The sequence below is a fragment of the Pseudorca crassidens genome, chromosome X (assembly GCF_039906515.1).
Source record: "Pseudorca crassidens isolate mPseCra1 chromosome X, mPseCra1.hap1, whole genome shotgun sequence".
NCBI lineage: Eukaryota > Metazoa > Chordata > Mammalia > Artiodactyla > Delphinidae > Pseudorca > Pseudorca crassidens.
In genome coordinates this window covers 16,067,546-16,090,904 of record NC_090317.1, presented here as the reverse complement: position 1 = coordinate 16,090,904, position 23,359 = coordinate 16,067,546, and the positions used below count along the sequence as shown (strand labels likewise).

Below are 23,359 nucleotides of genomic sequence, written 5' to 3'. Positions count from 1 at the left end.
GGCAGAGGACACTGCTTCTGTAAAGGTTCAGAAGTGAAATAGGTACAACTGGAGCCTAGAGCCAGAAGGTGGAAGAGTGAGCAATGGTTTACTTCCTTTCCCTGAACAGCCGCCATTTTGTAAGTCAAGGAAATAAAGCCAGAGAGCAGGTTAATTCAATCCTGGGTCGCAGTGTGTTTCTCCAACTTTGGCCTTTTCACTACAGAAAACTACATCTCTTAGACTAAGTTGGGAGGGTTGTCGTGTGCCACAAATAAGACCCTGCGCAGACAAATAAATATTTTAAAAAAACATTGGCTACTTAACAGATGTGATTCCAAGACTTAATGAAAATTGTCCCATTCCAGGTAGCAGAGGTGTATTGTAATTGGGGCCTTCTAGAAATAATGCCTTAGCCTAAAGGGATAAATAATATAGTGGGTTTCTAGAACAATGGCAGATTGGCAGGGGAGTCACTGGGGGGGCAGGTGGATCTTTTGGTTGTCCCATCACTCTAAATGATACTTAATTCCGTTTATTTTTGAGGGAGGCAAACCACTTCATTCAAAATAATGGAACATTTTTATCCTTTGATTTTCCATGAAGAGCATTAAAATATGTATTAATTATCACCAAAGGATTAAAACCATAGTCATATGGCATAACATAAAGAATATATTAATAAATGATCAAATTTAGCCGTGGTATAAGAATGAACTACTATTCCATTCTTTGATGTTAATGTATGTCCAGTGTGGAGTCTTAATAGCTTCCTTCATTGCCAATCTAAAAGACCATATGGTACAGCACATTTTTCATGGACCTTAATTCTAGAAGGGAAGAAGGAAGAGTGGGAGAGGGAACTTAAACAGAAATAGATACGAAATGAAGCATGTTTAATGGGTAAGATCTCTTCATTCTGGCTGGGGCCACAGCTCTCCAAGCATCCCCCATAACCAATTTCTCATTGCCCTCCATTTCCTTGGAGATTGCAAGAGTGTTTCAGGAATGTTCACTAGGCCTAATGATAGGCGGCTCAATCTTGTATCCATAAGGCTTGACCTAAACTGTGAGCCTCAAATTCCACGGTTCCACAAGAAACACCCACCTCACATCAGACCTGCACTGACCATCTACAGTCCCCTCCTGGACTTTGCACCAGGAGGACGTGGCAAATTCTTATGTTACCAAATGCTTTAAAGGACACATACCAGTTCACCATGCAGCAGTAACATACTATTTTCTCACTTGTAAACCCCAAGATTCTTGGGGTTCGTTTTAAAACCAACTCACAAACGGTCCGTGTGTGTGTGTGTGTGTGTGTGTGTGTGTCTAGTGTTTGAGAAAACATTGAGAAGAAAACACTTGTGTGTAGTTGTCATTGTATGGTAACGATCACAAGGAAAGGTATTTGCCTCTGATTTTTCTTTTTTCTAGAATTAAGATCAAGTTCACTGTGCCTTTTGGGACCTTGAGAATAACAGTAAGTATTTTTCTTAGCAAGCTTTGGCCTTGGTTCTCAATGAGACTTTGCCCCTGACCATGTTGCTATCTGGCAGTTACATGGGAGCGAGTTGTACTGAAGTTACTGTCTTATCAGACCCTATAGGGGACTCTGAATGACCAAGATACAAACATGAGTTTCATATCTAATTAGGGCATGGGAGTTTTTGTAAAACTTTCTTTTTGAGAAGAGACTTATTTTGGAGATCAGGGGAAAAAATCACATAACTCAGCAAGCTGGAAGAAACAAAGTTGCAAGACCCAGTACAGAGCAGTCCTGAGCTGTTTGAAGAAAGTTAAGGGATGAAGATCTGGCTCTCTTTATCTGTCTTTCCCATTAGACTGGCCACATTTTTCCTTCTTCTCTTCTACATTGACTGTGTAACCTTGGGTGGTCCATTTACTCTCTAGGGGCTTCAATCTTTTTATCTTTTCACGAAGGGGATAAGACTTTCTAGTTGATCTCGAAGGGTCCTTCCTGCTTGGCTGGGTATGAGTCTTTGGGGACCATAAGAGAAGGGGTCGTGGAAATAATGCCATTTGCAGCAACATGGATGGACCTAGAGGTTGTCACACTGAGTGAAGTAAGTCAGATAGAGAAAGACAAATACCATATGATATCGCTTATATGTGGACTCTAAAAAAAATGGTACAAATGAACTTATTTACAAAACAGAAATAGAGTCACGGATGTGAAAAATTTGATTTTTTACATGGTTACCCAGAGGGAAAGGGGGGAGGAATAAATTGGGAGACTGGGATTGACATATACACACCACTATATATAAAATAGATAACCAACAAGGACCTACTGTATAGCAAAGGGAACTCTACTCAATATTTTGTAATAACCTATATGGGAAAAGAATCTAAAAATAGTGGTTATATGTATATGTATAACTGATTCACTTTGCTGTACAGCAGAAACTAACACAATGTTGTAAATCAACTACACTCCAATAAAAATTTAAAAAAAAAAGAGAAGGGGTCGTGGAAGGGGATTGCTGAATGGGTTCCTCTTAAGCTTGTCATTGCCATTGGAATCTCCAGGGATATAGCCAAATCTCAGAGAATTCCACACGGAAGCAATTGCCCCTGGAATGTCAGGAGTGGCTCTGGGACCAGGCCTTCCACCTGTGGAAGCTCTGCCTGGGACTTTTCCTTTTTTTAGTATCCTCGGAGTTCTGGGGGAAAAAGGGGGAAATTCTCTTCCCATTCGACTCCCTGGCATGTGGAATACTACTGCTTTCCTATAACAGAGATAGCGCTGTCCTTTTCTGGTCCCCTCCAAGTCGCCCAGGATAAGATTTCCGTAAAATGGTAGACTTTGTTCCCCACAGCCTCAGTAAGTTGATCTGTGTGTTCATAATGCCTCTTGCTGGGCTCCTCCCAGGTCATCTTTGGCCCCTACCCCTCTGTCCATGGATCCAGAACTTCTGGGATCTATTATCATTATCCTGGATGGACAAATTTTGACCACACTTAGATGCCTGCCCTAGGATAACCCCTCTGGTCTGGTACTACTCTGGAGGTTTTACTCTAAACCTGGTCTAGTACGCAAGCTCTACAGGTTCTTGAGGTATGTGGGTTAGTTCTAGAACACTGAATATGCTTAGGAGTGAGAAACTAGGCAGGTGGCAAATAGACCAGAGGCTTTAATTGGCCCTGAGGAGTTCCAGACCATCATCTGGCTTAAATGCAAAGCACTTGAGACCATTTGAATTCTGGGTTGAGCTGGCTGTTTCAGATGTTTATTCCAGTCCCACCAAGGAAGCCCACGTGTCAGCCTATATTCCATAGCTCATGCCCTTCAAAAAGTTCTAGATCTACCCGTTTCCCCTTTGTGCTCCTTGAAAAAACAGTCCTTACTCTGTCATTCCAGCATGGTGGTAGAACTGTTGTTCATCATTGAAGTCTGTCTCCTAATCTGTAGAAGAATGGGAAAAGTGAGAACCAAAGAAGTTATGCCATTTACGAAGTTCCCCACAAGTCACTTTTGCCTATTAGACTTAATTTAATTTCAGTGTTCAATTATACGGCTATCCTGCTGCCTTAACAAACAATACTAATTATAGCACACTTTGGAAAGGTACATATAATGAAAAGTTAAACATTTCTGAGAAAAGCAAAATTGCTTTGAAATTCCCTTCTGTCGCTTGCAGATGGGCAAGGTGGACGTCAGGCTGTAAAGTAAAGGAAACAAACCTAAATTACACAATCTGTCAGTGTGACCATCTCACCCATTTTGGAGTCTTAATGGTGAGTTGTCTCTCAATCACTCCTTATAGAATTTTGACAACTTTTTATTAGATTACAGACCAGAAATATATGTGTGAACTAAGTTGTGGAAAAGTTCCACGCAAGTGGAAAAACAGCCCCTTACCTTGTTCATTCAAAGTAGAGCAAATTGAAACAAATATTTATTTTTCTCCTTATAAAATTAATGCCTGCTTGTCAAAATTCAAACATTACAGAAAAGGTCCCTATAATCCCCCTCCCAAGAGATCACCACCTTTAACATCTTTATGTATATTCTTTCAGGTTCTTTTCCTGTGTGTATATTAATATATGTTTTTGTTTTATAAAAATAGGGTCGAATTATTCATACTGTTTTTACCACTTGCTTTTCACCTAACCATATATATTGGACAGCTTTCAGGCAAATACATATCCATCTACTTAATTTTTAAAAAATACATGTATAGTATTCCACTGTGTGGATTTAACACAATGAATTTAACCAATCCCCTATAGGTAGGCCTTTGAGTTGTTACTGTTTTTCTCCGTTATGAACAATGCTGTAATATGCATTTTTATTTGTCTTCTAATATTGGTGTAAGCATTTCTGTAGAATAAATCGATGGAAGTAGAATTGCTTCCAATTAAAATATTAAATTGTAATAGATATTGTCTAATTGCACTGTAGGGAAGTGCATATTTTTTTAGTGCTTGTGGTACTTAACCAAACAAGAGTTATCTGATCAATTCGCATATCCAGGCTTAGAGCCTCGGAGTCACTGTTAACCTTTCTATCTCCTTCGTCTCCTATGGTCCTCCCTAACATCAGGACTTGATGCGTTTTCCTTCAAAATGGCTCTCAAATGTGTTTCCTTCTTCTCTACCCACCCTTGAGCACTTTGTTAGTTCTCCTAAATTACTTTATTGTACATAGTATATACTAGTATCTGAATGTGTTGTGTATGAGTTGTTTCTTCTACTAATGGTAAACTCCTTGAGGGCTGAGAGTCTGTTTTATATTTTTCTTTCTTTTTACCATATCTATTCAACAAATAAGAGGTGCTCCACTGATAATTATTGAACTTTAAGAATTTTGTTTACTCCCCTGCAAATTGGTTAAAACATTATGGCATGAGTCAAAAGACCAGGGCCCACAGTCCAGCTCTGTCACTAACTATCTCTGTGATCTTGGTCAGGTTATTTCACTTGTTTGGACCTTACATTTGTCTTCTGAAATGTGAAAGATTGGAATAGACCAGGGTTTCTTAACCTCAGCACTATTGCTCTTCTGGGACAAATAACTCTCTGTTGTGGGTGCCGTTTTGTGCATTCTAGGATGTTTAGCAGCATTCCTGGCCTCTACCCACTAGATGCCAGTAGCACCCTCTCTAGTTGTGACAACCAAAAATGTCTCCAGACGTTGCTACCTGTCCCTGGGCAGGGGCAAAATTGTGTCCAGTTGAGAACTACCAGAGTAGACCAGCACTTCTTAACCTTTTATGAGTCACGAAGCTCCATTACCATCTGATGAAAGCTATGGACCGTCTTCCCAGTATGATGCATACCATTCAAATAATTTTGCATACCATTTCAGGTCTTTTATGGTCCTCAGGTTAAGAAATTACTGGTTTATGTGATCTCTAAGGTCCATTTTGTCACTTAATTTTATGAAAATTATTTAAGGTCTAAGGGAAAGGTACATTTTTTGATGTTCTGTGCAGTGTTTTGGGACGCTCAGTACAGATAATAATTCACTTTGTATCCCAAATTCACATCTATTAGTTTGGTTATATTTGAAGTGTGAAACATGTTAATGACAATAAAACCAAGGACTAAATATTCTTCCAGTACTGTTGATGGGTCTCCATGCCCTATACACAGTAAGTTGCACTAGGCATACTCAACCAACAATATACAGTGTTATCATATATCCATGTACATACTCTGGTTTTGTAAGAGCTTTAACAGAGATGCTGTGCATCCTGGGAACCTCCTGTTAGTGAGCACTGGAAGTGTTTTACCATAAACTTGCCCTGGCAAATGTATAAAATACAACACATTGCATTCCCTAGGATTTATCCAGGTCTGCAGTGGATGCAGTGAATGAACGGATATTAGTGCTTATAACATACACCGGATGTGGAATCTCCTCCATTTTCCTGGGAGTTGCAATAGTGACATACATAGCTTTTCAGTAAGCTGGTAGAGTCTCACTCTAAATTTAATTTGGTTTGATGGATGCTACTGGCATTGTAACCTTGTTAATTTCATGTTAGTTTCACAAAAAGTTTCTTATCACAATAGGGAGAGGCCAGATCCATTAGATTATGAAGTGGGCAGGTTAAAAACAAAACAAAACAACCAAGGCTTCTCTGAAAAAGAAAAAAGATTGTAATTAAATTTTAAGAAAGCAAGAGCTGGGATAGGGAGGGTGGGAGGGAGATGCAAGAGGGAGGAGATATGGGGATATATGTATATGTATAGCTGATTTACTTTGTTATAAAGCAGAAACTAACACACCATTGTAAAAGAATTATACTCCAATAAAGATGTTTAAAAAAATCTAATGAATCAGAATTACTCAAATAAATAAATAAATAAATAAAAAAGCAAGAGGGTTGAGATAGGAGAAGGTTTCTCTAACAGGATACAAAAACACTAACCATAAAAGAAAAAGTTGACAAATCAGACTTCATTAAAATTAAGAACTTCTTTTCATCAAAAGATACCATGAAAATAGTGAAAAGGCAAACCACAGATTGGGAGAAGATATTCACAATGCATATATCTGACGAAGGATTTGTATGCAGAATATATAAAAACTACAGAGCAAAAGGCAAAAGAAAGACAATACAGTTAAAAATGGGCAAAAGAGGGCTTCCCTGGTGGTGCAGTGGTTGAGAGTCCGCCTGCCGATGCAGGGGACACGGGTTCGTGCCCTGGTCCTGGAAGATCCCACATGCCGTGGAGTGGCTGGGCCCATGGGCCATGGCCGCTGAGCCTGCGCGTCCAGAGCCTGTGCTCCGCAACGGGAGAGGCCACAACAGTGAGAGGCCCGTGTACCACAAAAAAAAAAAAAAAAAAAAAGGGCAAAAGACTTGAACAAGCACCTCACAAAAGAAGATATCCATGTCTAGTCCTAACCTCTACCCAAATGGCTAACAAGCATACAACAAGGTTCTCAAAATCATTACTCATCAGAAAAATGCTAATCAAAACCACAATTATACTTTTATGCCCCCACCAGAATGGTTAAAATTAAAAATACTGAAAATAGCAAGGATCAACAAGGATATGGAAAACTACAAATGGCACAGACACTTTGGAAAATTCTTTGGCAGTACTTACTAAAGATAAATATCCATCAGCTGTTGACCCAGAAATTTCACTGTTAGGGAGAGATGATTGTATATGTCCACGGAAAGATATATACAAGAATATTCACTGCAGCTTCACTTATAGTGGCCCCAAATTGGAAACAACCCCAATGTACATTAACAGTTGACTAGTTGAATAACTTGTAGTATATTCATAAAATAGAATGCTTCACAGCAGTAAAAATGAATAAACTACCATTGGCCTTTGAACAACATGGGTTTGTTGTTCAAACAAACTGTGAGAGTTCGCTTATATACAGATTTTTTCAATAGTGAATACTATGGGGACTGCATGATTCTGGGCTGGTTGAATCCGAGGATACAGAACCGTGAATAAGGAGGAGGGACAACTACAAGTTATAAGCGGATTTTCGACTGCTCGGAGGGTCAGTGCCCCTAACTCCCAAGGTTCAACTATACTTCTACATAATATAATGTAATATCTAAATCTCATAGACAGAGAGTTGAGCAAAGGAAGCAAGAAAAAGAAGAGAACGTGCTGTATGGTTCCATTTATTTGAAGTTTCAAGTACAGGCAAAACTAAACCTATGCGGATAGAAGTGAAACTGTTGGTTACCTCTAGTGGAGGGTACTTAATGGGAGAAGGAATGAAGGAGCCTTCTGAGACGCTGAAAATACTCTACCTCTTGATCTGTGTGGGGGTTCCACGGGTGTATTCATTTGTAAAGATTCAGTGAGTTGCATTCTTAGGACTTGTGTACTTACCCCAATTTAAAAAACCCACGTACACACAAAATGAAAATTGCAAAATTTAAATCAATAGACATATAATAGAAATGAAAAAGAATCAAAGGGAAAGTTTTTTTTTTAATTTGGAAAATACAGGATCAGTTTTCACAAGTACAATTGTGATCACTTAGTGAAACGTAAGGTCATATTTCCATGATGCTAAATGTCTGGATCTTTGGAAATACCCAAGTAGCTACTTGAAATGGTTTCCATAAGTCATCCCGCTATTTGGTCACATGTAGATCCAGCCTTGAGTCTGCTGAAGGAGTGGTGGGAGAACTGTAGTATCCAGGAAACTCTTTCCTTCCTTCTCTTCAAAAGAGAAAAAGAAACAGAAAAAAGGGGACTGCTTAGCTGAGAGAAGCTATTATAATTCCTGTCAGTGAAGGTCACCATATTTAGAATACTTTGACTCTACCTGGAAAGAGAGTGGGGGACTCGAAAATTCAGTACATATAAGATAATATGGATAATTTAATTTTAATAGGCAGTTCTTTTATTCTTTCACTTATTATGCAGATAAAACATGGCGATGCTTAATCAAAAACAGAGACCCTACCTAACATTGTGCCTTTTCCTTTAGCAAACTTCGAAAAGATCATCCTTCCAAAATCCTGATCAACCTGTGCACAGCACTACTGATGCTAAACCTGGTATTTCTGGTCAATTCCTGGTCATCATCATTTCAGAAATCGGGCCTTTGTATCACAGCCGCTGTGGCACTTCATTACTTCCTGCTCGTTTCTTTGACTTGGATGGGTCTGGAGGCAGTCCACATGTATTTTGCTCTAGTCAAAGTCTTCAACATATACATTCCAAATTATATTCTTAAATTTTGTCTGTTCGGTTGGGGTAAGTATATCTGCCATGGTCCTTGATGTCTTTGTTTCAAGCCTGTGTCTGTCTAATTCTAGCTCCATTAGACAAATTATTTGGGACCAAATGCTGTTACTATCATAGGTAAGGAGTTAAGGATTGCTTCACTGGTATTTGGGTGGACATTTCCTTTTCTGTCTGTATTACTCTATAAATTCAACTTTTAACCTCTATGGTGAGGAATCGGTCCACACATATTTACTGAGCACCTGCTTGTGTGCTGTGCTAAATGCTGGATCTACAGTAGTGAACCTGTCAGCTTTTATCCTTCCCTTTACTCAAGTTACAATCCCAGCAAATACACACGGATACAACAGCCAACACTGAGGTAGCGCTCCACGTGCCTGATGCGGTTTGAAGTGTCTCGTTTAGTCTAAGTGTCTCATACTCATTTAATCTTCACAATACCTCTCTGGGAAAGGTTTCATCATTGTTCCCATTTAAGAGATGAGAATGCTGAGGCACAAAGAGATTAGGTAATTTGCCAGAGTTTACACAGCTAGTAAGTGGCAGAACTGGGATTTGAACCAGGGGGTCTGTCTCCATAGTTTGGACTTTGACCTCTAGGATCCAGTCATACTGTTTAAGGGCCAGGGAAAAGACTTGCAAGATGTGAGAGGGTGCTGGCTCAGACATGCCCCCATTCACACCACGCCTCATGACTGTCACCGTTCTGCTGCCCTATAGAAGAAGCCAGGTAGGAACTCAGCATGAGCAGTTCCTAATTTAAATGTCATTTCATTGGTTGGCTTTCCTGCATTTCTAACTGACATGGACAGCTCAGCCCTTCCCCACCCCTTGCCTATTCAAACCGGCTTTGAGGTTCAGAAAATGTGTTGGATCCATAAGGGATGTGTATTAAGTGAGATGCGTAGGATACCCGGGAAGATAGATGTTATCTTCCACTGCCTTGGTGAAGACAGTAGCTTTGCAATTAGCTACTCATCCTTTTAATGAGTTCATTAACGTAGTACATGCTTTCTTTGGATACACGGTTAGTGCTATTAGCCATGGTAATGTGGGGAGCAGAGACGGGCAAATGCTAAACAAAGCATGATCTAAGAAGTGGTTTGAGTATAGTTTGGAACCCATCAGAAATACAAAGCCAAAAGCAGTCAGAGCACTCCCTTTTGTGCCTGGCAACCCTCACCTCGAGTCAACTGGAAGATTGAAAAATGTTGTGGAAGAGGCTTCATGAATAACCGAGAAGGCGGATATCCCACATCTGGCTAACTGTGCAGGGGCTGGGAATAGCACTCGTTCCCCCGGCATCACTCATTCTCGGCTTCCTCGTCCGACCCTTCTTCCTTCACCTGCTCCTTCGTGTTGGTATTCCCCAGGGCTGGCTTCTCATCTCCTTGATCTGCACATTCCACACACGCTTTCTGGGGTGCAGGGGGGAGGCAGGCAAGGCTAAGGCTTGGTAATTGGAGGCAGGAAAAACTTGAGGAGTGTCAAGTACACACCCAAGCCAAGGTCAAGCCATGGTGAAGGCCTGACCGGCTCAACCAGTAAAGATACAACGAGCCGCTTTCAGACTCAGTTGATGACTTACGTAGACGGTGAAAAGACAAGTAGCTAAAGCTGCCAGCTCCCAGGTCCTCTCTCCCCACACTATAAAGAATGACACCCAAACCAGAGAGAGCAGGTGGCTGCCACACGAGTCGCAGGATTCCCTGCTGCTGACGAGCCAGCTCTCAGGTGAAGCTCTGTGGTTTCTACTGTGCAGCTCTGTTCTGAGGGCGCAGGGTGCAAAGCCCCACCCTGCCTCAGAGCCTGGGAGGCGATGAGAAGCTGCATCGTGACAGCCTTCTGGGGAGAAGAGTAGGAGATGGCCTCGGAGCCCCTCCTCACAGGCCTGCCTCGTCTTCTCGAATTCGTGGAGGATCACAAGTCATTCCACCCAAACTCAGATCAGTCGTGGTACAAGCCTTTGCCTGCTTGGTCTCTGGCTCCCTGCAAGGTCGGCCAGGGAGCCACTGCAGAGCTGGCCCGCTACAGGGAGTCTCAGAGCATTTAAATATTAGACAGATGCAATCAACTGTTAGGAAAATAAACATTAGTCTCTGTTTGTGTTTGAAGTTCTGTCTTCCTAATGCCAAAACAACCTGTTGAAAAGGTTTCATTCCTTTATTTAAATCCCTGTCGAAGGCAGTAGATATATTTGTCCACATTTTCTAATAACCAGTAGGCATCTTTTTTGGTTTAATTAGCAAAGTGTTAACACAGCTTGGGGACTGTCTCACGACTTTCTTCCTAAATGCGAGACCTCCCTCCATCCCTCCCTTCCGGCCCCAAACTAGTATTTTTTTCATCTGCATCGTGCTGGGCCCTGTGCCTGGTGTGCCACACACAGAGCAGAAGGGACTGTCCTGTTAATCACAGGATAGGACGATGGAGGATTTCTTAAGATGCTTGGCACTCTGGGGTTTGAAACAGCTTTGGAAAGTATCTTACAAAACCCCTAAAATGTGTGCAGGTGTTATGCTCCTAGTTTAGGAGAAATACATTGTGAGAAAGAAAGAAGTCTTCTAAGTTTTGCAAATGTACAGGTAATTGGATTTTTAAACCCTGTGTCTATACTCATGTCACGTTTGACCACTTGGACTGAACTGATTGCTTTATTATACTTGGGCTGAATTGACTGATCGTTAACTGGTCGATCTAGTCAAAATGTCAAACTAGTAACGAGCGTGGAAACGGCTCCCCTGTCAGAAAAGCACTGAAGGCTGCAGCTGATTGCCTGTGCCCTTCCTCCAAGGTGGCCTAGACAAAAAGAGACCGGGAACTAAGGGGCAGTGTTGAAAGAGAGACACATTGGCAGCCAATCCTCCGAGAAGAAATGCTTTATGCGAACTTGCATTCCCATGAACTAGATGTGCCAAGTTGATTTTTGGCACTTGTGCTATTTTTAATAACCAGTGGGTGTTGTACTGAAGCCATTGGCATGCTGTTTAGTTTAGCAGATTAGAGAACTCCTAGAAATGTTTAACCTGGAAGAATTCACAAACATTTTGCAAACAATGGTATTTTGATGCCCACACATCTGTGGCTCATTTAAAGTGTCTCAATGTATCAGTGCCAACAGTCATTGATCGGGAGCTCTCCCACTTCCTAATGGGATGCCTTTGGCTTGCTTTCTCACTCTAGGAATCCCAGCGATTGTGGTGGTGATTATACTGGGTGTGAAAAAAGATCTGTATGGGACTCTGAGCTCAACGACTCCATTGTAAGTACCAGCATGTCTGCTTCTCCAGTGGTAATGCTCTTGGCCATCAGGGTATGGTGAGGTGCTCCCTGGCCTGGGGCTTGGTCTTGACACTGGCTTCAGGGAGGAAATTGGTCTCAGCCTTTTTACCCTAACAAAGTCATGCGTGCACTGATATAATGGTTAGGTGTCTGCGCTCAGTATGACCTTGGTCAATCAACTTACTTTACCTCTTCCTTCCATTTCCTCCTCTGGGAAACGGGGATAATAATGTTTGCTCTCAGTGTTGGGTGCAGATTAAAATGACACCATGTATGTAAAGTGCTCAGCATGTGGCCTGTCCCATCGGTGATACATATCTGGTAGTGATTATTAATTCATGAGTAGTTTATTTATCTATTTATTTATTTAATTTTTTGACTGGTAAAGAGCTCTCAAGTTTATTAAATGGGACTATAATAATGATGTAAATACCATGCAAGAAAACATAATAAATAAAAGAAATCAGCATTATAGACATCTGGCAGCTATCATGATTAGAAAGCTTGCAGAACTTAGGAGTTGGAGTGGCCACTATAACGAAATACTGAAACGGGTTGGAAAACGTTTCTGTATTTCAACGACAAAGGTCTCCCCTGAAGAAGACTCTACCACTTTCCTCTGTAAATTGGCTCAGCTTTGTTGTCCTGTGGTTGTACTTTTCTTTCTTGCTTTTTCTTTGCTCTTTTTGATATATAAAGCCCATCTCTTTGGTTCTCTCAACCACAGGTGCCAGAGAGTAGCTATTCAAGTCGCTCTACCTCTCCAGAACCTTCTTTTACAGACCTGTAGATAGTTACCATGCAGTCCTTCAGACTGCACAACCTCACTTTACACTTTGGATTGTTTTTTACTTACCCGTATCCATTCTCTGTATCATAGCCTCTCAAGTTCTTTTTCACTATAGAGTTCCTCTCCCACTAGACTGGAATCAAATGCACAAGGTCTTGCCCTCCAAACTTCTTCGTCTTTCATATTGAGATGACAGTTTCCAGAGGGTCAAAATTATATTGCCCCTGCCAGCAGATGCCTTGTAATTATAATTGCTCCTTATCCTTTCTCTTTCTCCCTTTTCTCTTCCCTTCCTTTTCATCTCCTCCTCCATCCTCCCTCCTTGCTTGTTTTGTGACTTAAAGGGTCCCCAGTGTGTGTATCTAATGGTGATTCTTCTTCAAAGATCAAAAGCAAAAGCAAAACCAGAACAAAACCAACTCCACTCCCCCTGAAAAAGCCCTTTCATGTGTGAATTGGTCAGTAAGAGGCAGACTGCTCTAAGAGCTTTTAAAAAATAATTATATTTTGAAGGAGTAATACATGCATACGGTAGAAAATTCAAAAGTACAAAAGGGTAGAGGATGAAAAGTGAAGTCCACTCCCAACACCAAGCTTCCCAGTTTCCGTCCCTTGATGCAACTCTTATTGCCAACAATCGAATTTGTGTAGATATTCTCTTGTACACTTCGTCACCCAAATAGTAGATATACACTGCTTCGTACTTAACAGTATGTCTTGGAGATGATTCTCTAACCAAATATATAGCGCCGCCTTTTTAAAAGAGTTTTCTATAGCGTCTTTTAAGGCTGAAGATGATATTCAGGGAAACTTAAGTTTTTCTGGTTTTTTTTTTTTTTTGACCACGAAGTTGAATGTTTTTATTGTTATAAGCCACAGATATTTTGCAATGAATGCCCAATTCATTGCACTTCAGATTGGCTAATAAGCATGTGCAGGAATGCAGCAGCAATATTTATTAAATCTAAAATCTTTTTGAAAATTTATTTTTAAAAAATATTTATTTATTCATTTTGGCTGTGCTGGGTCTTAGTTGCAGCACGCGGGAATCTTTAGTTCCAGCATGTGGACTTCTTAGTTGCAGCACGCATGCGGGATCTAGTTCCCCGACCAGGGCTCAAACCGGGGCCCCCTGCATTGGGAGCGTGGAGTCTTACCCACTGGACCACCAGGGAAGTCCTGAAAATTTATTTTATTGAAGTAAAGTTGATTTACAGTGTTGTGTTAATTTCTGGTGTATGGCAAAGTGATTCAGTTATACATATATATAATAGTTTGCATTCGCTAATCCCAAACTCCCAATCCATCCCTCCCCCATCCCCCATCCCCCTTGGCAACTACAAATCTGGGGAACCCTAAGTATTAGATTCTATTAGGGAAATTAAATGCTTTACCCCTACTCCCTTGAGACCCACACAAACACACACACACACACACACACACACACACACAAACTCACATACAGATGAAAGTATCCACACCAACGTGAACAATATGACCACAGGGGATATTCCTAGCTCTGGAGAAGAGGTCTCAGCTAAGTTGACACACAGTTAAATTAGTGAAGCTTGTCTATGTTCAAAAATCACAGGTAATGCATGTAGTAATTGGAAATGTTATGAGATGAAGTATCTGTTCCTATAAATCACTGCATAATTCTTCTTTAATAGAAACTGTAAAGCCGTTAATCAATCCAGTGACCAGTGTTGCCTTTTGGAATTCAAACCTGTAGCTGTGGTGCGGGGTTGAAAATAAACATCATATTTGAAAGCAATACAGTTAGAGCTGTCTTCTTTTTGTTGAATTTTCATTAACTCTGATGATCTCATCGCTATTTGATATAGCAGTCCAAAAAGCCAGTCATTACCCGTGTCCTTTCACTGTGAAATTTATCATGTGAAGCAGAATTTATCCTGCAAATACAAGCTCAGGTGTAAGCCACTTCGGGGGAATTACATAATGTGTTTTTCTGCTATTGAGGAAGAGAATAGCCTCCCAGGGAATTGGACTGAGAGGTTTCTGCATGTGTAGGGCAGAAATATCCTCTAGGATTTTTAACTTGATGCTGGGAAGAACCCTGGACTGGGGCTCAGGAGACTGGGGTTCTGGTGCCAGCTCTGTCTGCAGTGAGCATGAGAGAACTCTGTCGAGTTGGTTTACACTCTAGGCCTAGATGTTCTCGTGTGAAATGAAACTGACTCAGTGATCATCAGAGTAGCATTAAAAATAGGAGTTCATGTTTCTCTACCTCACAATGGCCTTCTCTCCTTGGTCTCTTCCAGTTGTTGGATTAAAGATGATCCTATCTTTTACATCGGTCCGGGAAGATCCCACAGGCTGCGGAGCGGCTGGGCCCATGAGCCATGGCCGCTGAGCCTGCGCGTCCGGAGCCTGTGCTCCGCAACGGGAGAGGCCACAACAGTGAGAGGCCCGTGTACCACACACAAAAAAAGATGATCCTGTCTTTTACATCTCAGTGGTGGCTGATTTTTGCCTCATATTTCTCATGAATCTCTCCACATTCTGCACTGTTCTTTTGCTCAACCGAATTCCATGAAATCCCAAAGCCAGAAGACTCGACGGAAGATGATGCTGCATGACCTCAAAGGCACAACCAGCCTGACATCCTTACTTGGCCTCACCTGGGGGTTTGCCTTTTTTGCCTGGGGAGCTGTGAGGATCCTTTTCTTGTATCTTTTTGCCATTTTTAACACTTTGCAAGGTAACTGTTGCTTCTCTGTACTTTCTCTGGCTAGCTAAACCTCCATCAAGGTTTTTGCTGCTTTGGAAAATCTTACCTTTAGTATTCAGTATTTTTTCAAAGGAGGAAAAAATAATCCAAGGGGCCTCTGCTGTCAATGACTGACAGGCAACCACTAGAAACATTGGCTAGATGTTAGGGCTTCATTAAACGAGACCACTCTCTCTTACTCAGGGATGTAGAGAGAAATCCAGATAGCTAACTCAACTGCAGCTAGTTGGCCATGTCTCTATCGAACACTGATAGGCAGTACACCCTACAGTATTCATTACATCAACACATTGTACTCGTAAGTGTACAGATTCACACCTGTGTTGACATTTTGAAGTACATAATCCCATGGAACATAGCAATTACTGGACAGTAGAAACATTAAACTGCTGACCCCATAGACTCTGGCTGCATCAGATATCCTCATACTGTGGGAAGGAGCCAGGTTAGGAAATTGTAGAGCCATAGAGGATTGAACGTGGAGAGCAAAGAGCAGTGGGCCATGGCAAGAAGCCAAGGTTCTGGTCTTGGTTTTGCTACAAATCAGTCTTGAAAACGTCACCACAGCTGGTTGAATTAGATGACCCTAAACGAATGACTCTATAGCTCTTTAGTCTCCTGTCTGTTTTCTGGTGAGAGGAACAAAGGATTAATGAAGTTATTCAATGGTAGGCCAAAGATGGCATGAGGAGTAAAAGGTAGGGCTCTGGTTAATACACTTCTGAGTAATTGCTGCTGTTCATTATAATCTGAATTCTTATAATCTGCTTATCTGAACATCTTGGCAGGAAGAGGCATGCAGAATGATTTCCTGGGCGTCTCAAAGTCCACCCCATGCTCTTATCCTCAAGTGTGGGCCAGCTCATTTGGGGTACTGGGGCAGGCTGTGAGTCGACTTGGGCAGTCCATTGAGTTAAGGTCTCCCTTATTGCTCTTAACTACTTATTCATTCAATAAACCCTTTTACCAGAGTACAGGGAACTGGTGGTCCCATAGGGTGCTTCAGCAAGAAAGAGTTCTATGGTCAAAGAAATTTGGGAAATGCACAAAACTACCCCTCCCCATTCTTGAAATGACACAATGTTCCCTAGCCTGGTACAAGTTCTGAGAAATTCTGCTGGGGGAAAATAACTTAAAAAATTTGTTTTAAATTGAACATTTTTTAAAACCTCAGAGTCCTTTGTTATTGTGGTTGTTAACCCCTGAGGAACCTTGGGAAATATGAGCTGCTCTGCAGTTAATATAGGCCAGGCATTGGCAAGGTGCTGCAGGGCGTGGGGGAAAAATCCAAAGTAAAGTATACTCTTTGACGACAAGTCCTGTGATTCAAGAAACCATCTCATTTTAGAGCAATGCAGTGTATCAATTGGAACTTTTGTCCCACTGGATTCCACCAACCTTACACAGCCAATTCTGATTGGAATATAAAGAGACACAAGATATGTTGTTCTCCGTCCGTGTGCCGTCTTTATTCCTTCTGACACTAGGGCCAGAATTTTTAGGAGCTCTCCACACTACTGTCACGTGGTTTCCTTTGAGGCTACCAGCGCTTGGTTGTATCTTAGATCGTCAAACGAGGGCCCGATGATGGTTCTACACTTTACCTCTTGACCTTACCTGGCCTCCACTGAGGTAGCCTGGTCTCAGTAACATGATGCTTTGAGAACGAAGCTGCCTTGCTCTAGAATGTGGACAGAGGTAGATTCGTAAACTAGGTGCCTGTGTGGATTTCTTCCTAAGCAGTAACTCCAGGCTACTCTTGGGCTCACGAGTTCTGAGGAGAAACACACTCAACCTTATGGAAAGAGGGGTTAAAGGAATAGCTGATAAAAGAACCAGAAAGCAAAGAAGTTTAGAGCTTAAAGCGGGGGAGGGGTGTTTTGCAAAAACAGCATGTGCTCCATTCCTGTGGTGGAAGGAGAGAGTCGTGTCTAAGTGGGAAGCCTGGATGGGTAGATGCAGAATCCAATGGGAGATCTCCTGAGGACGAAAACCAAAGCCCAGATCCAACATCAACAGAGCCAAGCTGTCTGCGTCTGTCAGATGCACTTTATGTCAATCAAGCACCAAGGCTTGCTAGTTCCTAGTCCCGCCTACAAGGTAGAATGCGCCATCTTGCAGAAGGGGGTGTTTTCAGAGCTCTGAGTTTCAAACTCTAGTCCCATGGACACACACACACACACACATACACACACACAGAGGTCTCAAATATTCAAAACAAGAATGCAATGAAACAAGTGAACAAATTAGCCATTTAAAAGACAGATGGTAGGGCTTCCCTGGTGGCGCAGTGGTTGAGAGTCACGCCTGCCGATGCAGGGGACACGGGTTCGTGCCCCGGTCCGGGAAGATCCCACATGCCGCGGAGCGGCTGGGCCTGTGAGCCATGGCCGCTGGGCCTGCGCGTCCGGAGCCTGTGCTCCGCAAGGGGAGAGGCCGCAACAGTGAGAGGCCCGCGTACCGCAAAAAAAAAAAAAAAAAAAAGCAGATGGCAAGTTTGTAATTCTGGCTGAAGGGGGTTGCCCTGTGGTCGTGTGAAAAAATGATGCTCTTGCTGAGCCATTTCTGAAGGAGGGATGCACAAATAAAAATGCAGGTGACAAAAACCTGACATCTTCCCTCCTGCCTATGTGCTAGTGAGTAAGCAGATCAATCTGTTATTGGAAAGAAAAAGGAAGGCTGTCAGGAAGAAAGGGCGAGCTGGCAGGCAGCTCATTGGAATTCACAGAATAACCTTTAAGTCTGAGAACTAGCTGAACTCCATGCAGGAAATCAGAGCAGTAAGAGTGGCTGGTTGTCACTGTGGCCCCTTGTTCCTGCTGAAGCTGGAGGAGTTTTACCTGCTTGGAGACTGGGATTTGCTCTCATCAGGCTGCCGGACCACCTTCCAGGCAGCTGCTGCTCAGAAAAAGAGTGAAGGCTGCTGGCTTCCTCTCCACTGCTGTTTGGTTACAAATGGAGATAAAGCCCTCAGGGGAGGTAGTGGGGCTTGTCACTTGTCACCGTTTAGCCTCCAGATTGCTGCCTCCCACCTGGAATCAGAGAGTCTCAGTGCTGGGGCCAGGAAAGCCAGGTCTTCCCGATCCAACTTCCCCTCAAGTGACAGGAAGTCACAAGCCACCACTTGAAACTTCCTAGAGACAGAGAGCTCCGCACTCCATAAAGCAGAGCGTTTAAGGTCCCTTTTCTTTTCTTTCTTTTTTTAAATTGAACTATACTTGCTGTACAATATCGTATGTTACAGGTGTAACATACAATTATGTATGTTACATAATTCTTAAAGGTTACACTCCATTTAGAGTTATTTAAAATATTGGCTCTATTCCCTGTGTTGCACAATATATACTTATAGCTTATTTATTTTACACATAATACTTTGTACCTCTTAGTCCCCTACCCATCCCTCTCTCCACTGGTAACCACTAGTTTTAATGTCTCTTTTTTAAAATTTGAAATATATTTGACATATAGCATTGTGTAAATTTAAGGTGTACAACGTGTTGATTTGATACATTGTATATTGTAATACAATTGCCATTGTCGCTTCTAATCAGCTCTGAATCTTATCTGGGTCATCCTTTCCCCGGGGGGTGGGTTGGAGAGAGAGGGAGAGAGAGAGAGAGAGAGAGAGAGAGAGAGAGAGAGAGAGAGAGAGAGAACAACATCTTTTATAACCTAATCTTGGAAGGGACATGCCATCACTTCTGCCATATTCTATTGGTACAACATGGGAGGAGACTACATAAGGATGTGAATGACAGGATATGGGTATCACTGAGAGCCATCTCAGAGGCTGGTTCCCACTGCAGACCTTATCTCTCAAGCTCTAGGACAGACAGCAGCCCAGGAGGAAAACTGTGGTTGACATGAAACCTTGATACAGACCTTCTTGCTAGCACTGCCATTGAGAGGGAGGCTAGAAAGGTGACCTCAGAAAGCTAGTAATGGCCTTGGGGCTCCTTAGAAGGAGTATTGATGGTGACAAGAGTAGGCTTGAGTCTAGGCATTGGTGACAGCGAGTGAAAGGACCTGAAAAAGACTGACCTTCTTCTCCTGGCTAGGGTTCCTCATTTTTGTGTTCCACTGGGTGATGAAGGAGCATGCCCAGTGGATACTGGTAAGATGCCATTTGGGGTAAGGTATTGAATTTACAGGTTTTCCAAACTGATGAGATTTACTTGTCTCCTGACGAGTTCATACACCATCAGCATCAAATGGAGGCTGTTTCCATGTCAGGAAAAAGATTTGTGCTTTTGTGCGGAGATGAATGAAGTCAGGTGAAGGATGTGACTTCGGCCATATTTTAACATAATGAAGCTTCACTTTTGGCCCAAATTCCTTGGACTGCTTGTCCTTGCTGTCACTTAAGTCTCAATTCAATTAAAAGAACACTGATTGAGTGCCTACGGTGTTCCGGGCACTGGGTCACAGGGGCTTTCTGGCCTGTAGCCAACAGTTGACTGAGCAGATGTGGGAAGCAAGAAGTCATGGTGGAGGAGAGAGCTTGTCAGCATCCCAAGATGCCTGGCTGGTGGGCAGCCCAGATGGACCAGTGGCCCTTCCTGCACGGTGGGAGGTATAGTGGACTCTGGTGTTGCCTCTGAGAATATCTCCAGTTCAGGCAAACTGGTTTTCTATGCATCAAAATGCTCTTCCATCCAATTCAGGTAGCTTCGCCCAGTCTCAATGCAAAGCTCAGTTTATTGCCTTTAGGGAAGGCGATGCTTGAGCTGGAAGATGCTATAAGTAGCACAGAGATCCAGTTCCTTTTTGCTGGGCATGTCAGTAACCTGCTGGTCCCTGTGCTGGGCTCTAGGGAAAGCGGTCTTCCTTGGTAAGTGAATTGGCCCTGCCTGTACCACACATTATAGTTCAAACTTACTTCTCACAACTTCATAGAAAAGCTGCCTCCTTGAGGTACCCAGAACGAACAGACAGTACATTGGGCTTTATATTTTTAACAGGATTCTTAAGGTATAATTTACCCATTTGAAGTGTAGAATTTGATGAGTTTTCTGTTTTTAACTGTTTGGGGAGTCATTTCAGATGGCAGCAGCCTGTGTGAGCTCGATGTTGGGCAGAAACAGGAAAGACTGAAGAAAACCTTTGCGCACAATTTGTTGACACCGTCCGTCAAGTCAACTGCAACTAGTTCCATTTTCAAATCTTTAGGCTCCGCCCAAGGCACTCCTTCAAAAACAAGCTCCCCAAATGGTGAGAGAAAAGGCTACACTGTCTATACTTATATTCCAGAGGTATTGAATTAGTGTGAGGCCACAGACGTGGTCTTGGGAAATGATTCCTCCTCAAAACGAAATGCACATGTGCATGTGCACACCTGGGCTTACTCTGGACTGAGAAAGTGTGCATAGAAGCACCTAGTGAACTTAGTATGTACAAATCAGTGGGTTATCAGATTCACGGAGGAGAGAAGAGACTGGAGGTAAAGAAAAAAATTGCATGGGTAATTGCAAACAATCGTCACAAACTGTTAAAATCCGAAGGCACCTCATACATTGTCTAGTGCAATCCCCTCATTTTACAGATGAGGAACCTTAAGCAGGAAGAGGAGAACGCCTTATGGACAGTCCCGTCAGCAGCAGAATTGGGGCCAGAAGCTCGTGGCCCCCAAGCTAGTGCTCATCGCACCCCACCGAGAATACCGGCTGAGCTGCACATTACTCTTAGAGGCTCACCTTCTTCCACAGGAAGCCAAGCTTCTAGGTACAGAGACAGACGTGAGGTGGAGATGGGTGTTAGGAGGGAAAGTGTAGGGAAAGGATTGCTGTAAAGGCCTAAAGTAAGCAGAAAGGCAAACTAGAGCAAAAACTTAAGAACTTCAAGGTGATGTTATGATGACTCCGTGTTCTGTGCTTCCAGATGGACCATAGTGCAGTGGCCTGTGGTTGCCTTTCTTAAAGACCAGAGTAGACTCCGGTTCACACACAGAACACCTCTGGTGGCCTAGCTGTAGTCATTCTCTCCATCTCGGTGCTGGTGGTAGAATGGCCTCATCCCCCTGTAGTTTTCATTCTATTGGCTCCATCAGCAGTTCTATTTCCAAGGGCTGTAGTCAATCTGGAAGCAGTATGGTGGGTTAAAAAAAAAGGCACCAAACTTAGAGTCAGAAGAGTTTGGCTCAACTCACTAACTCCATGACCTTGGGCACATCACTTCCCTACTCGGAACTCCATTCCCTCTACCTTCAACATGGTGGGGTGTGGGGGGCAGGATGAATCATCTCCAAAGGGCCTACCAGCTTCAGGACTGTGTGAGGCCACACCATTTTCCAGTTTAGGCTCATTGACTAGTGTTGGAGTCTCTGCCTCCATTTCTACATGGGCAAGTCGGTGCATGTGAAGAAAATCTTTCCGTGGCCACAAGCGTCCATCAAATTTCTGGCCAGCTAACTTGCAGATACCTTGGTGCCCATGTGGAGCCACTGGGGAGCCATGGCATATAGAGGCACGAACTGTGGAAGGTTTTTAGTGGATAATAGTTGGATCTGATTGGGGAATATGTTCAAGAGGGTGAGTTAGGCTTGGCTCCCCTGCTGTCCTTGAGGGATATTGTGTCATCAGCAAATATACAGCCCAAATGGACATACTTTTCTTTGAAAGAGTAGTAGTAAATACCATGTCCAGGATTTTAATGTCGTTGGACCAAGCTATAGACCTGGAGAGCCCAGGGGCCTGCAGCCAGCACTGAGATGCTTGTCAGTTATGACAGTAACTCAGCCAGTGGGGCAGGTAGTCCAGCCTCTTGGGCCACAGGTTCTACGACTGCAACCTGGATGCTGCCATCAGACATATGGCAGCCAGAAACTCGATTCCATTGGCACTGAGTGAAAACTTGCACCCTCTGTACCACTAGGCACTCTCAAACTTGAGAAACAGCTGAACCTTCAGAGCAGGAATATTAAATTCATAGGGGATACAGATAGGTGTGTTATCATTTTATGTTGTCTTTTCCTGAAGGCCTCCAAGGTTTGTCCATGACTAGCCTCCTCTAGGTTAAGGTTACTGTGAATAACATAGCCTGTTATTCACAAGGCAGGAAGAACAGATGCACTTGTAATTGCTTAACAGTACTGTCAGGATGAATTAATTCACCCCAAATTTAGATTAAACTATCTGAGGAAAGCGCCACAACTTTTACTTCCTTTCTAATTCTTCTATTTATTCCTTCATTTGATAAACATGTCTTATGATTCTACTATGTGCAAAGTCCCTAATGCCACAGCTGAAAATGCTCTTTTTTTTTTTTTTTTTTTTTGCGGTACGCAGGCCTCTCACTGTTGCGGCCTCTCCCGTTGAGGAGCACAGGCTCCGGACGCGCAGGCTCAGCGGCCATGGCTCACGGGCCCAGCCGCTCTGCGGCACGTGGGATCTTCCCGGACTGGGGCACGAACCCGTGTCCCCTGCATCGGCACGCGTGACTCTCAACCACTGCGCCACCAGGGAAGCCCTCTTTTTTTCTTTAATGCAGACAACTTTGATGAAGATCTCAACTGTTTCTCTCCTTTGAGTTGTGAAGCTGTGGAAATCAAAATGAATTCCATTCACAAACAAAGATTTCTTCAATAAATCCCAGCCGAGATACCCACCTTCCCCTACCCCCAGATTGGGGAAAATGTTGATTTTGTGAAAGCATCTGCTTCAACTTTGTATTCTAAATATTATTTTGGAAGGGGCAGAATGAGATAACATTTAGTGAATATTAAAGCCAGAATAATTCTCCTATTCGTTGTAATAGTTGTTTCTTACTTTTTTTGTAGAGAAGATATGAGCCTATAGTTATGATATGTTAGGCGAGAGCTGTCTACAGCGTTGGAGATTTTGTTT

At 42.7% G+C, this 23,359-nt stretch overlaps 1 protein-coding gene across 1 annotated transcript in view; it reads left to right on the top strand.

The window, feature by feature from the left end:
• ADGRG4 (adhesion G protein-coupled receptor G4) overlaps positions 1-23,101 on the top strand; it is a 59,370-nt gene extending 36,269 nt beyond the window's left edge. The window contains 11 exon segments of the mRNA XM_067723996.1: positions 1,424-1,466; positions 3,645-3,741; positions 5,793-5,914; positions 8,432-8,700; positions 11,875-11,953; positions 15,046-15,076; positions 15,234-15,302; positions 15,305-15,485; positions 19,577-19,649; positions 20,527-20,729; positions 23,004-23,101. Of these exon segments, the coding sequence (XP_067580097.1) occupies positions 1,424-1,466; positions 3,645-3,741; positions 5,793-5,914; positions 8,432-8,700; positions 11,875-11,953; positions 15,046-15,076; positions 15,234-15,302; positions 15,305-15,485; positions 19,577-19,649; positions 20,527-20,729; positions 23,004-23,101 (1,265 nt within the window).
• The last annotated feature ends 258 nt before the right edge of the window (positions 23,102-23,359 follow it).